At 52.7% G+C, this 14,847-nt stretch overlaps 1 protein-coding gene across 1 annotated transcript; it reads right to left on the bottom strand.

Moving 5' to 3' along the window:
• Nucleotides 1-1,459: 1,459 nt before the first annotated feature.
• On the bottom strand, nucleotides 1,460-14,229 carry LOC133760738 (cytochrome P450 4A4). The gene is made up of 12 exons (XM_062193325.1): nucleotides 14,018-14,229; nucleotides 9,758-9,899; nucleotides 9,085-9,129; nucleotides 8,523-8,650; nucleotides 7,051-7,175; nucleotides 6,560-6,714; nucleotides 6,110-6,216; nucleotides 5,827-6,017; nucleotides 5,590-5,723; nucleotides 4,551-4,615; nucleotides 4,340-4,416; nucleotides 1,460-1,628 (listed from the first exon to the last, which is right to left on the bottom strand). The coding sequence occupies exons 1-12, from the start codon at nucleotides 14,210-14,212 to the stop codon at nucleotides 1,460-1,462; spliced, it is 1,533 nt and encodes a 510-aa protein (XP_062049309.1). The 5' UTR covers nucleotides 14,213-14,229.
• Nucleotides 14,230-14,847: the final 618 nt, after the last annotated feature.

The following is a 14,847-nucleotide window of genomic DNA, read 5'->3' on the forward strand; positions in this document are numbered from 1 at the left end:
ACAAGTCTACCTCAGCCCTACTCTGAGGAATCCCCTGTGAGCAGAGCTGAGGTCTGAGCAAAGCAGAGGCGTGGTCCCATTCCCCAGCACCTGCGAGCTTTGTCCTCTGAGCTCCTGGAAGAACCCCTGGTCTGCACAGGGCTGCAGAGGGAGCCTCAGGGGCTGCCTGGCGTTGGGGGGCACCAGGGGGCTGTGAGTCTGCGTGGAACGGAGTGGGCTGCCTCAGGCTGGCCTGGGGTCCCAGCACCACAGGGCAGATGTCACCCGTCTCCTTCCCCAGAAGCGACTTGACCTGTGTGTCTCCCTTGCCCTCTGTCTCTCCCCTCTTCCCTCCATCTCCTCCCAAAGGAGAGCAGACACTGTACACAACTTGTGAACTTTATTGCAGTTTGTGGGAAGATGCTCAGACAACTTGCGGGAGAGATTACAAGGACAGAGTGGGTGGTGGTCGGGAAGGGACTGCGCTAGACTCAAGAATGCCCCGTGTCTGGTTCAAGTCCTAATCCTGGCACACCTGTGACTTGTCCTGTCTTATCTGAGTGCACACAAGGTAGTCGGGAAGGCCCACAGGACACTGCAGGTGACACCGAGAAGCAGAGAAATGTGAAAGTTCCATGGATCTGAATGAGGAGGAGGAGTCCAGAAGCCACAGAGCACAGGGAATGGAGCTCTGGGAATGGGAAAGGAGAGGAAGGAAGTCTGCCCAGAGCCCTGGCGGAGGGTGGCCCTGCACAAAAGAAGCCTCTCCTAGGGCTTTCATCCCAATGAACTCCTGCCTGGTTGAAAATGGAAATTGAGAGTGCATTTAATACAGCTAACCTATCACATATCGCAGTGTCAAAGCACCCTGCTCTGTACATTGTGTCGGCCCTGTGAACCTGCGGCTGATGGAGAGGGGCGCTGGCTGCCATGCCCTACACCACAAGCAAGTTTCGTACCACACATCACTACCCAGGGAGCGACCACAAACTCAAGTGCCTGGGACCATCAGACCAGGGTGAAGTCTGAGAATCTTTCATCGTAGTGACTTAGGGATTATCTGTACTTGGTGTGTCCCAGGAAAACACACTGCTGACTTCTGATCTTCCAAACCATAAGAGGAACTAATGTCACTAAAACCTCTAAGGTTTTGATCATTTTTTAGAAGCAATAGGAAGCTCCCGAAGGGATAGACAAGCAGCACAAAGGGTAGAGGGACAGGCAGGCTGGAGGGCTGGCAGTGATCAGGGGGTGACGTGACAGCTAGAGATTCAGACAGATAGACAAGCAGGCTGGAAGCCTGCAGGAAGGTCGGGGAGAGGACAGACAGATAGGAGACAGGAAGGCAGGCACGTGGAAGAAGGGCAGGTGGGCAGAGAGAAAGCAGGGCGTGTGCAGAGGGGCAGTGGACACAGGCAGGTGATCCAAAGGCGGGATGCCAGGTAGGAATTCTCAGAGTCTGCGCTTGTCCCAAGCAGGGTTAGTGGAGCTTCCTGAGACGCAGGTGAATCCCATTCTTGGACTTCAGCACAATCCGTGCGATGGGGATGGGGACTCTGGTGGGATCCGGCAGCAGCTCAAAGCGCAGCAGGGTCAGAGCCACGGCCACCTTTAGCTCCCTCATGGCAAATTGTTTCCCGATGCAGTTCCTGGGCCAGGGAAAGACAATGAAATGGGAAGTGGCCTCAGGTCCCCTCCTGCCCCTCCTGGGACAGGTACTGACCCTTGAGCCCCAGTCCCAGAGCTGGCCATTCAGGACCCTCTTCCAGGTGGCCCAGTCCTGACCCCTTTCCTTCCAGTCCCCCACTGTCCCCAAGCCTTGGTCACAGTCTCCTGACCTTCACAAAGCTACCACTCTTCCGGGGCTCTCCCTGTCTCTACTTCTGCTTTTGGTGGGCAGGAAGTCGGTGCTAGGACAGGGCCAGTGCTGTAAGAGAATCTAATACGCGAATCACTTAAAGAGTTGACCGTTGCTAGGTCACCTCACCCCCACCCCACCCCCACCCCCACAATGTCTAGTTCCCCAGCGTGTTAGTCTAGGGTCAGGCCCACAGGGGACAGGGAGGCTACATTTTCAGGCACTCATTCTCTAGGGGGCCCCCAGAACAGAGTTCCTTGGAGGAAGTCAGAGTGTCAGAGGGGGAGCTTCTGCAGGGGGAACAGGTCAGGGACCCGCCTACCATAGCTCCATCTTCGACCCACTCCGAGGTCTGGGCTCCTGCCTAAACCCCAGCCCTCTGTCCAGCATCTCTGGTCTGGTGCCTCAGTCTCCTCCCTGGGACTTTTCTGCTCTCCCTGCCTCTTCCCTCCACATCGAAGCCCCTGCTCAGCTCACACCCTCCCAAGCCCCTCAAGCCCATGGGACTGGGTTCAAATGCTTCATCTGCTTCAAGCCCTCTTGGGCTGCTGCTCACCCACCTCTCCCAGTCCAGCCCCACTTCCCGGCTCAGCTTGTGTTGCTGAGTTTGCTGAGCAGGTACCCCTCCCCCCTCTGTCTATCATTTTCCAAGACATGATTAGGGTTTTACTCAGAGACCCCCCTCATACTCTAGGAATGCCCAGGACAATGGCAGGAACATAGAACATTCTGGAAGCTGCTCAGGAAGTGAATGGATGAGTGAAAGAATGAAGAAATGGTGTCTGTCTGAGTATAGGTATGCTTCCCCGATGCCTTTTCACCACTGTCAAACACGTTCAAGAACACATTCTGCTTCTGTCTCTGAGGTCTTGGAGATATCTGCTTCCATCTCTCAGCACAAGACTTGACACTCAGAAAGGCCCTTTGCGATAATATTGTATTGGAATGAAGTTAATTAAATGTTTAAAATAAATACAACAGAGTGGAAAACACTGAAAGTCAGTATGAGTTCTGAGCTGGAATCGGAGCTACCTAGTCCCTCCAGTGCTCTGGTAGTCAAAACGGGTTTTGCAGCTAAAGCCTGAGTAGAAGTTCTCAGCCCTGGGATAAACCGTAGCCTAGAAATCAAGTTCATGGAAGAATGATTGGCTAAAAGCCTGTTCTGTGAACATTGACTTAGCATTTTAAGAATTCAATGCATCACTGATTCAGAAAAACCTTAGTTCCACTAGCTATTTACATTTGTGGCAATTTGGTTTCCCGGGACCCTTCCCGCAGGCCGTGTGAATCCACGGCAGCCACTTAGGATTACAATCGTCCAGCCCACCAGCTGTTCCAAGTGGGTTTTGTATTTTGAGCAGCAGGAATCTTGCACTGTCTACACATCACACTGAGCAGTGGGCTTCCTCTCACGGGTAATGTGTTGTCCTTACTTTCACATATTTGTTGCTGCTGGGACCATGGACTACGGTAAGAGGTTCCACTCAACATACTGGATTTTGCCAACTAGGAGAGTCAACAGACATTTGGACATTATTATATGTTGAAAGCTGTGTTGAGAAGGACTGAAAATGTGTGGGGTGACACATGTTGGTGTGAAACTTGCTACAGGAACTCCTGTAGCTTTCCACAGCTGTGGCTTGGACAGGAAGCCCAGCAAGGCATCTGGAAACTGAAACGCGTGCCGACTCTTCCAGGGTTCAACGAGAATGTATATTAGCGGATCAGCCGGAAAATTCAGTGGACTGTACTGACCATGTGTGGGAAAAGAAAATCCTAACTATTGAAAAAAGTGATGATATTTGAAGTGATTTGGTTTAGGAGGACTGCCTTCTTCAGTAGAAAAACTTCAGTATTTAGGGGCCAACGCTGTGGTGTAGCAGGTAAAGTTGCCGCCTGCAGTGTCAACATCCCATATGGGCACCGGTTCTACTCCCGGCTGCTCCACTTCCGATCCAGCTCTCTGCTATGGCCTGGGAAAGCAATAGAGGATGGCCCAAGTGCTTGGGCCCCTGAGACCTTGAAGAACCTCCTGGCTCCTGGCTTTGGATTGGTGCAGTTCCAACCATTGTGGCTAATTAGGGAGTGAACTAGCAGATGGAAGACCTCTCTCTCTCTTTCTGCCTCTCCTTCTCTCTCTGTATAACTGAATTTCAAATAATAAATCTTTTAAAAAAGAAAAGAAAAGAAAAAGAAAAAACCTAACATCTAAAGTTAAAATTGCAGAAGAAACCCTACCTCCTACACTGAGACAAAGACCAGACTACACTGACGTCTGACATGCCCTGACCCTGAATTCTGGCTGGCCGTTGGAAAGGGCACATCCATGCCATGCTATGAAATGTCACCTTTCTTTTGCACATGGGGACATCCACACAAGCCTCCCTTCCCAAAAGCAACAGCCTGCAAGAAGCCCCAGAAGAACCAAGAGTCACAGCATCAGGTATGGGACCAGAGGACCCCCCCACCCACCCAGCGCATCAGTGCACACAGGACACTCACCTCGATCCTCCTGAGAAGGGCAGGAAAGCGTGGCTGTGGTGAGCAGAATCTGGTGCAAACCGGGAAGGGTCGAACACCTGCAGAGAGCACCAGGGCCAGGACGGGTGGGGGTCAAGGAAAATCCATGGGGGACCAGGATGCATAGAGACAAGAGCAGGGGGAGGCACTTGTCCTGAGAGAACCGCCATGCTCCCCGCCCCAGCCCTCGTACCTCCGGGTTTTGCCACACCTTCGGGTTGTAGTGAAGGCCATAAATGGAGAGTAGGAGAATGATACCTGTGGGACAGGCAGGAGACACAGAAAAGACTGATCGTCCCTGGGGTAAGGTGCTGTCCTGAAGCCGTGAGGAAGCACTCAGGCACTAAAGACCTGGATCAACAAGTTATCCGTTTGAGCCGGATGACCCCTTGCAGGCAGGAGGGGTGGGCTTTGCAAAGCCCATGAGCAGAGCCGAGGCGCGAGACCACGGATCCGGGAATGACAGCAAGAAGGAGCCAGGGGCCTGCTGTGTGCGCTGAGCAGCTGACAACTCAGTGCCGCAGCTCCTTCCCGAGCAGCTGGGGAAGGTACAGGAACTCACTCCCCACCCCCACAAGCCTCTCGTCCCCATCCTTCTAAGACTCAGAGAGGCTGAGTGAATCGCCTGTGGTCTCACAGCAGGTGTGCAGAGCTACAGTCACAGGCAGGGGCTGGGGAGCCACTGGCGACACTCAGATCTGCTCATCAGTTGCTCCCTGCCAACGACTTGGAGACTCCCACACACTGGACCCCATCTGGTCCTTGACACAGGTTCCCCTGATCTTCCTCATCCATCTTAACCCAAGGAAAAAAGCGTATTTCCTTCTGCCTCTGTCCAATTGTCTCTGTGGTCCTAACATCTTGGAAGAGAATTTTAGGGCTGAAATCCCTAAGACAAATCCCTAACAAAGTGGCTAACATTTACAAGGATACTTGCCAAAATTCATGGAAAATATAATTCAAATAAAAGTTTGCTTTGTTGCCAAAAATAAAAGAAATAGATGCATAATTTTCATTGTTTGTGTATCCATGAAACTTTTGAGGCTCCTCATATTTATAGAGTTTTGTGCCAAGATTCTCAGACACCTCACCCTCACTACAAAGGAAGCACTCAATTATTGAGGAGGAAATTGGAGACCACAGTGGCTCAGAACCGCAGAGGCACATGGGGATGACAGATCCCCAGTGTGTGCCAGGGAGTACGCAGGTGAGTGAGGGTGGGATGTTCGTACCCTTGGGTAGGGATCGTCCATCAGGGAAGGTGACAGGCGTGCTGAGCTGTCTTGTAATACTTGGCACCGGTGGGTAGAGTCTCAGCGCCTCCTTGATGCACATGGTGGTGTAGGGCATCTGGTCCAGGTGCTCCCTGAAACAAAGCCCAGGCAGAGGAGGGGGCAGGGCTGGGCCCCCCAGGGCTTCCACTCTCAGACAGGCAGGGCCCCCACATCGCTTCCGGGGCTCTCACTCACCAGGTGATGGAGGCTCCGTCCCCCAGAAGGCCCTGAATCTCCTCGCGGCACCGGTGCTGATGCTCGGGGTGCGTGGCCAGAGCATAGAAGATCCAGGAGATGCCGCTGGCCGTGGTGTCATGGCCCTCGAACATGAACGTGTCCACCTCGGCGCGGAGGTCCTGGTCGGACAGGCTGCTCCCGTTCTCCATCTGGGGGAGGCCACAGCGGGAGAGAGGGCGCGGGCTCTGTCCCTGGCTCTGTGCTTCCAGGCCAAGCTCGGGCCTGCCCTGCACGCACTGACCTTGGCAAAGAGGAGGACGTCCAGGAAATCCAAGCGCCTCTTCCTGCTGACCTTCTCCAGCTCCCCCTCCTGCTGTAGCTGAGCCTTCCTCTGCTTGATCACTCGATCTGTCCCAGAGCAGTGGTTATGGGAGGAGCTGAGAGCCCCAGCTGCCCCAACCTGGGTGCCCTCGAGGTCAGGGTGGCTGTATGGATCAGTGGTGGGATCCAGAACAGCCCAAGAGCCCTGGCTAAATGTTTCTGGGATGAGGCCTCATTCACCAATATGATGACACAGAGCACCCCTGCCCACCAATTGGCACCCCATCATCTCAGCTCCCAACCACTGCACCCAACATGAGTGTGCCCCAGCTCCTGCAGGGGGGAGCATGGGCTTGGCTCTGCCTGAGGAGTCAGGATTGGCTCCTTTGGGCTGTGCTGGTTAAGGAGGGGACACAGGAGGAGGCAGAACCTGTGTGCTCGTGGGCGAGCTGGCAGGCACGGTGGAACAAGCGGCCTACAGGGCTCAGTCTGTAGAGGAAGTCGCTCTGGTGAAAGACGTTCCTCGCTCGGGAAAACACCAAGTTGTTCAGGTCATTGATGGCCTGGATGTAGGACTGGGAATTCCTGAGGAGAGGACGTGGAAGAGGTCAGAGTGGAGCGGCCTCTGGCCTGGAGGCAGAGCAGGGCTCTCGGGGGAGATTCCTGGCACAGTGGGGACAGGCAGCACCGAGGCACGTGCCACTACCCCTTTGCAGGCTTTGACCACAGGCCTCTGTAAGACAGCATGGAAGCCAGGCTTCCATCTGTGCCAGGGATCTAGAATCCGCGGTGAAGACAGGGTTAGGTCTGGTCTACAATTAGAGCTTGGCATAGGCGTCGGTGTCAGAACCCTGCCTTCTGTGGAGGTGAGCGTGTGAGCTCCTCACCTGGCTGTCAGTTGGAAATACCAAGGACCCTGACCTGTCCAGCTGGACGCTGCCCTGGTAGCTGAAGGCGCACTTCATGATGGTGTCCAGGGTCATCAGGGAGACGTGTTGGAAGATCTCCAGCGAGGAATCCTGGCTGATCAGCTGTTCCCATCTGTCCTGTGGGCGAGGGGACGTTGACCTTGACTCCAGTGGAAGTCCTGTGCTAATTAACTGGGCTTTTCCCTGTATCTCCAGATTTCCTGTTCAAAACTTCTCCCTTTAGAGAGTAGATGCCTGTGAGCAAACTAACACTGTGAAGAAAATGTTTGCAAGATGCTGCCTATTTCTCATTCACATTTATTACATAATCAAATATACTTTCTTCGTGTAGTTGGATTGCATTTTAAAATTTGGAAATCGGTTATGACCTTTGGGTTGATGAGAAAGGGACACCCTTCCATTTTCTGAAAGCTGAGACGGACATGAGAAACTGATAGAAGCGCAGATCGGCCAAGTCACGATTAGTGTGTCACGACTAAAGGAAGCGGGGGGCATGTAGAGGCACACCTGCTGCAGAGCCAGCGAGGACCTCCAGCTCTGTCATTCATCAAATGCTCGCTGAGCAAAATTTGCTAAGAGACTGATGGGAAAAGAGGGCGTGGCAGCAGTGGCTCTTAGAATGTGGACGGAGGGTCCAGTTCTCTCGAAGGATCACTCCAACTCACAGAAAAGCCCTAGGCTCCAGGCCAGAGCCTGATGGAGTGACATCCGGGAATGTCTACTGCTATAGTTTGGATATAATCTTGTGTGTGCCCCCCCACCCAGGCCTATGTGTTAAAGGCTTGGTCTCCAACGTGGTACAACTGAGAGGTGTGGAGCCAGCAGTAATGGGCTGGACTGGGAGATTTCTTCGGTCATTGTGGGTGTGCCCCTGGAATCTAGCTCTCACCAGTGGGTTGTTGTAAAAGCCTGTGTGTGGCCCAACCCGAACTTCCTGGCCTCCTGGCTTGAAATGTGAGCCTTCCTCCATGCGTGCTCCCCTGGCCAGCCTGGGTCCTTTGCCAGAGCTTGCGTTATGAAAGCCCTTTGGACTTTTAGTCTCCAGAACTCTCAGATGAAAACCTCTCTTTCCTCCAAGAGGAGCTTCAGTATTTTGTTGTAGCAATGAAAAGCTGACTAGGACTGCACCTTGTCACTGAGGCTGTGGTTGCCCAGGTCAGCCAGGGGCACTCATCCTGTTGTCCACAAGACCGACTGCAACTAAAGTCCATTGCACTAATGACTTGGAAGTAGGGGAAGAGGGACCCGTATTTAGCATAACTGTCTTTTCCTTGGATAACAAGTAAAGAGTATATTCATCTTGATTCTGGAAATTCTCTGTCGCATCCATTTTGGGAACACCTGCCACTACAGTGATTGATGACCTGAGAGTACTGTTCGGCTGGCTGTCTGTGGAAGATGTGTGGGAGCGAAGTCTGTGACTGCATGCTGGGAATGGTGTGTGGAGGTGACCGATAGACTCACCAGCATGATTTGGACGGAGTCCACCATGAGCCCCACATAGGGCTTCAGGATGTCGTAGTGGAAGGCTGGGGTGAGCATGCGCCGATGCTGGAACCACGTCTGCCCGTCCAGCAGGAGCAGACCGTACCCTGGGCCAGAGACGGGTGGGTGTACGCTTAGTGGGGGGAGAGAGGAAAGTGTGACAGGTTCACAGGGAGGACTCAAGAGTGGAGCAAGGGGCGAAAACCCAGATGGTGGGATATCTTTGACAAAGGGAGGAATGGGGAGAGCTGCTCGGGAATGTGACGCTCACAATAGGACAGGTCCGTGTGTTAGGAGAATGACTGCTAGGAGGCAGAAGAGTTAGCAGAGTTCTGGCAGGTCAAGGCCGGGGGGAGAGGAGGCGCCTAAGTAAGTATAGGCTGCACGCCTTTGAAGAGGTCTGATTAGAAGAGAAATGAGGCTTGACTTAGGGTAGGGCCGTGGCAATGGTGGCCATCACCTGTTCTCCATGGGCCTAAGTGATAGCTCTTGGTAAACCTAACAAGGGCATGGACTGCAGTCCTAGTTTGCACACACTTACCAATCCAAGGAGTCATTAATTTGTAGTTACGAGGAGACTTTGGATCTGAAAGAGAAGCAAGGGTTTACGAGGACCTGGAAGACCAAATAAGACAGTCACCAAGGTGGCAGGGGTTCTGTTGTTCTTGTCGGCTGGCCAATGATTCCCAAGTCACCTCTCATGGCCTCTCACTCCCTTCTGTCTTGTCCTCACTGCCAGCTGGGCTCAGGAGGGCAGACCCAGGTCTTCAGCACTTGAACACCCACAGGATCAAGGGGGTAAATTGTGAAAAACCACAAGCCACATCCTCCATGCCCAAGAAGATGGAGTCTGTGATTTCTCTACTGGGGGTGATGGCTTGGTCATCGCACACCGAGGACAGTAATGCAAAAAGGTTACAAACCCAAGCCAGCCTGGATGTGAAATTGATCATTAAGATCAAGTGCCATTTACATAACAGATCACCAAGATTTGCTTAAAAAGGCAAGAACCCAGGGAGTGAGAGGGGAAAGAGGCTATTTATCCTTGTGTAGTTGGCCTGATAGGCTGGGTTGTGGACTCGGTGCAGGGTTGGTTGGTGCAGGGTTCAGAGAGTGAAGCTTCAATGTCACTTTCCTCTGGGGTTTTATGGCCATTTGGGGCCCAAGCTTCAGAGGGCATGGCTGCTGTGGTTGAGATGAGGTCTCCTTCTCACCTGATCGTCCCAGAATCACTTTGAGGTAGTCGGGGTCATAGAGGAGGAGGCGACCTTCGTTCCCTGACAGCCACAGTGAACAGGCACTAGGGAATTTCTCTACCCATTTCTGAATCCGTTCTAGCTCCTGGTCATTCTGGAACTGTTAGCAAAGAAGAGGACACGTCAATGCAGACTTTAATTTAATTCCGATTCCTGCAGTGGGAAAGCAGAGGGGCAGCAGGGAGACAGCCGTGCACCCATCTGTAGAAATCATGACTTTGTAGCTGCTTCTAAGGACCGGGATCTGGTCCAGTGTGGTCCAGTCAACCAAGACTCAACCTCAGGCCAGCTTCAGGCCCCGTCTCTGGCAAGCCTCTGAGGCTCCCTGCAGACCACCTGCAGAAGCTTCAGTCATGCGCTGTCTCCGTGACGTATAAAACCACGAAAAGCATCAGCACAACCATGTCCATGGAAGTTATACGACAACTGATATAACTTGAGGGCAGCTGTGTAACATAATTCAGCTTATTAAGAAAATAAAAGAAATTCTATTTAAACTTTAAAACATATGTACTAATTTTTATTATTTTAAAATATTTTTTTTTGCTCTGTCTCTCTCATTCTCCCTCCCTCCCTCTCTCTATAATTCTGCCTTTCAGATAAAAAAAAAATCTGAAAAAAAAAATGAATTCAAGCCTGCAATCCTTACCTTTGTGAACTTCTTTGGTAAGAAGAAATTGGTTGTAGTGATTTTTTTTTGACAGGCAGAGTTAGGCAGTGAAAGAGAGAGACAAGAGAGAAAGGTCTTCCTTTTCCATTGGTTCACCCCCTAAATGGCCTCTATGGCTGTTGTGCTGCAGACAGCATGCTGTGCTGATCCTAAGCCAGGAGCCAGGTGCTTCCTCCTGGTCTCCCACGCGGGTGCAGGGCCCAAGCACTTGGGCCATCCTCCACTGCCTTATTTGTTTATTTATTTATTTGAAAGTCAGAGTTACACAGAGAGAGGAAAGGCAGAGAGAGAGAAAGAGAAAGAGGTCTTCCAGCCGCTAGTTCACTCCCCAATTGGCCACAATGGCCAGAGTTGCGCCAATCCGAAGCCAGGAGCCAGGAGCTTCTTCCATGTCTCCCACGCAGGTGCAGGGGCCCAAGGACTTGGGCCATCCTCTACTGACTTCCCAGGCCATTGCAGAGATCTGGATTAGAAGTGGAGCAGCCGGGTCTCGAACCAGCCCCCACATGAGATGCTGGCGCCTCAGGCCAGGGCGTTAACTCGCTGCGCCACAGCGCCAGCCCCCTAATTTTATATTATTATACTGGCTGTTATAGTATCAATATTACTCCGACACCTATGCTTGACATTTGTTAAGATGAAATAATATTTGGGATGTAAAGGGCGAGGTGAAAAAAGATGAAATAGAAATGGTACAGGTAGTGTTATTTGCCATGCTAAATGTAGAGTGGTTTTAAGCACAAGGTCTGGATGCTTACATACCAAGATACTGCGGTCTGATGATGGGGTTTCATATTAGCATTTCCTCTTCTCATTGAGAAGAATCTTTTGTGAGCTGTCTTTCTAAACTCTTCAATGTGAATCATAAAGCCCTGCCCTGCTTCCTCCTCTATGCTGGCCATTCCACATGACCCTTGCTGTTCTGTGCTCACCCTACCACAGCCATACCTGCTCACTCCTCTGGGCCTTTGCACAAGCTCCTCCCCCAGCCTGGAGTGTCCCTCCCCTCCGCCCCAGAGCTGCGGCTTCCCCCCTACTGTCAACACTCAGCTCATCTGCAGTCCCCACAGGCACTTGCTCCTAGAGATGTTCCATGCAGTCAGCTCTTCATCATTTCTGCTGTTTCTACGGAACTCAAAGCAACTGCCAGCTGAATAGGTATCCAGTCATGGCTCACATCCTCCTCACAGCCACTGTCATGACAGGCCCAGTCATTCGTGCATGTTCACCGAGCTCCTAACAGGTGCCCAGCACGGGGTCAGGCACTGGATGGAGGCATGGTCATGGATCCTCAGCTGTCTAGCGCTCACAGCCTCGCCGGACAGACAGGAAGCTTGGGAGGCCACACAGCACAGGACATTACTATTGGGATGGAAGGAAGTCCAAGCATCGGGGAAGCCCTGGAGAGGGGGTTGACTCAGAACCGGACACTAGAAAGCCCTTCCTTGTTCGCGTGCTCATTCACTCATTGAGTCACCATGGTTACAAACGTGAGTCAGATGATCCCACCCAGAAGGAGCTCCCAGCTAGCACACTGCAGGAAAATACCTAAATCAAGTTGTCACTGCGCTGTCCCATGAGGAGGACAGTGTATAGGAAAGAGTCGCCCTCTCCATTCCTGAAAGACCCGAGAAACTTCTTCGAGGACTTGGCTTGGGGTTGGGCATTGGCAGGTTGGACACTGGGAGGCCAGGTTATTCCAGGCCAAGAGCACAGGGTGAGCAGAGGCCCAGAGGTAAAAATGCGTGCACAGGTAGAGGTGTTAATGAATAATGTGGTGTAGAACAGGGCAGTGGGGCAGAAGAGGACAGGGTTATGGAGCGGAGGTTGGATGTTTCCAGTCTCCATATTTGGCCCCTTTTGCCGGTAACAAGAGACTCAAGAGGCCTCAGTGCGTGAAAACTCCCGTCTGCCAACGTATGCTCCATGCGCCGTCCCCGGATGAGCCCCTCTCTGCAAGGCTCCTCACCTGGGTCCGCATCCCCACCCCGGGGCGGCCAGTGCGGGGGTGACCCTGTCCCTCCACTGCCCCTTTCCCTCCTTCCTCCGTCTGTCCAGACGCTGGTGCTGAGCGCCTCAGTGCTAGGCACTGGGTGCAAGGAGGGGATGGTGCACTCAGCTCCAGGGAGCTCACAGTCCAGGGTGTGCGGTGACACCACTTTCACCGCAGCAGAGTGAGCCCGCCCTGTGTCCTGGCTCCTTCTGAGACTCCCGTCTGTCGTCGCCGCACCCCATGACCCCCACAGAGCAGGACTGCTTCAGCCTGATGTCTGTGTCTCCAGACAAGCAAAGGACCAGGCACAGAGGATGGTGTTGAGTGACTGGGGTAAAGAAGCTTCTAGAAGCCTGTTTTGAGAACAGCTGGGGCTGCAGCGGGTGCTCAGCCCGGAAATAGACTCAGGCAGGAGCAGTCGTGCCCTCCACGTCCAGGGCTGCCAGGACTGAGTGAGGAAGGCGTGTGTGATGACTGCATCACAGCAGGATGGGCTTCCTGTGAGGGAGTGAGCTCCCTGTCGCTGGAATGAACCCAGACCCGAGAGGTGAGCCCTGTGCTCCTCACAGCCCGCGTGCTCATCACCTAACAGCCTGTGCCCTGTGGAACCCCGCTCAGCAGACTCTGTGAGCCCCGGCCGCCCCTGCCCTGGTGAGGTCAAGGAAACTTCGGCTGGCTGACAAGGTCAGAGCAGGTATGTCTCAGCAAGGCGTGAGAACGACAGCTGTGGTCCTCTTGTTGGTTTGAGGTTTGTTGGGAACTTCCTGGTGGTCCCAGTAATGATTGTTGCATTTCTAATTTTAGGGAAAGGCGCTTAGTCTCATAATCCCCAAAACAACCATTGCTTTGTAGAATTTTAATCAAGCAGAATGTTAGTGTAGGAGAAGGGGTTCATGCTTTATGCAAGGTTGAGCTGTTAGTGGAAAAAATTAAAAGGCAACAGGTTCCCTGTTGTATACTTCCCACTAGAACAAAGATAAATGCTATTAAAGCTTTAATTCAATATGTGCTACAAATACAACAATGGTTAGGATGTCAAAACTGTGGAATAGATTGAAGTGAACCTTTAGATTAGTACGATAAAAACAAAGAGTTACAAAAAGAACTGCAAAAGAGGGGATACATTTAAAAAAGGGCCTGCTTTAAACACTGGGGCTTTTAGTAAAGATTGGATTAGGAAGGTGATATTCTAGCTTGTGTAGCCAATTTCTGCATAGCTCAGCAGCACTCCAGCCCTTGGCTTGTGTGGGCAGCCTGCCATCTCACACCTGTCTGTGATAGTGACCCATGTTCTGAATTCCCCCTTAACAATCAGAAAAACCATAACTAGATGAAAATGGACAACAGACTTGTTATTGTAAGAAGAATCATTATGTGACTTGGGCTATAAAAATAAAGTCTGGTGCTCGAGAGCCAGAGCCACGCCTTCAGCCCTCCTGTGAGTGTGCTCTCATTTCTTCCTGCACCGACACCTCTCACACCCTGGGGAATCCCTGGACTGGCTGGAGCTGGACTCTGGCACTGCCCTCCCGGTCCCTGTCCCGCTCCTTCCTACCTCTCCGCTGTGCCCCAGGAGCCAGTGGGAGGGCGGGCACGGGAACTGCTGGAGGGCTCTGAGCAGCCACTGGCGGCGCCGGTAGAGCTGAGCTGCCTTGAGCAGCAGCAGGAGCAGGCCCAGCAGGGCCGCTGCTTGGAGGAGCCCGGAGAGGCTGCCTGGGAGCCGGGTGGGGCTCAGCGCAGACACGCTCATGGTGCAGCGGCTCTGGACCTGGGACTGATCTTCTCTGTCACTCAATCCTGTGAGGAACTTTGCTTAAGTCCTGGGAGGATTGTCCCACCCAGCTGTGGGATTGGTGAATGGTGAGAGCAGAGCTTGTCTTTGCAATCTAGAACTGATTAACCCTGAATGACCTACCGTGGGGAAAAGGAAAGAAAAGTTTTATCAGGTGATGATGGTAATGGCCATGCACACAGCCATTTTCCCCTCTTCCACAGGAATAGTTATTAGGCACCCACGGTGTGCCAGGCACTGTGGCACTGTTACCAGAGAAGCAAGGGTTCTTATCTTCACACAAGAAAGAATTCAGGCGAGACACAGAGAGTAGTGGAAAGCAAAATAGCAAGGTGTATTAGGGCAGGGACATCCGTAAGAACGGATGGGCACCTCTCCAGACAGAACCTGAGGGAGAGTGCCCAGTCACTCACTGGGGGAGAGCGAGGTTACATGGTTGAGTGGAGAGAACACACCTGGGCAGGCCAGGCGGGCGGCTCAGCAGAGAGGCAGAGGGCTGAGCCCACAGTCCCGTTGGACTCTAGGTTTTTTAGAGTCTGTTTACCCACCTCCCCCTCTCCTCCAGGACAAAGGATGGAGAGTCCTGGTGGAAG

The sequence above is a fragment of the Lepus europaeus genome, chromosome 5 (genome assembly GCF_033115175.1).
Source record: "Lepus europaeus isolate LE1 chromosome 5, mLepTim1.pri, whole genome shotgun sequence".
NCBI lineage: Eukaryota > Metazoa > Chordata > Mammalia > Lagomorpha > Leporidae > Lepus > Lepus europaeus.

Bases quoted from the DNA above. Each gene is read 5' to 3' on its own strand.
- LOC133760738 (XM_062193325.1), bottom strand. From the start codon at position 14,212: ATGAGCGTGTCTGCGCTGAGCCCCACCCGGCTCCCAGGCAGCCTCTCC. The intron at 6,217-6,559 runs GTTCTGCCTCCT...GCTCTGGGACAG, and splicing joins GCTCGCCCACGAGCACACAG to ATCGAGTGATCAAGCAGAGG. The intron at 4,417-4,550 runs GTACGAGGGCTG...TGCTCTCTGCAG, and splicing joins AGGTGTGGCAAAACCCGGAG to GTGTTCGACCCTTCCCGGTT.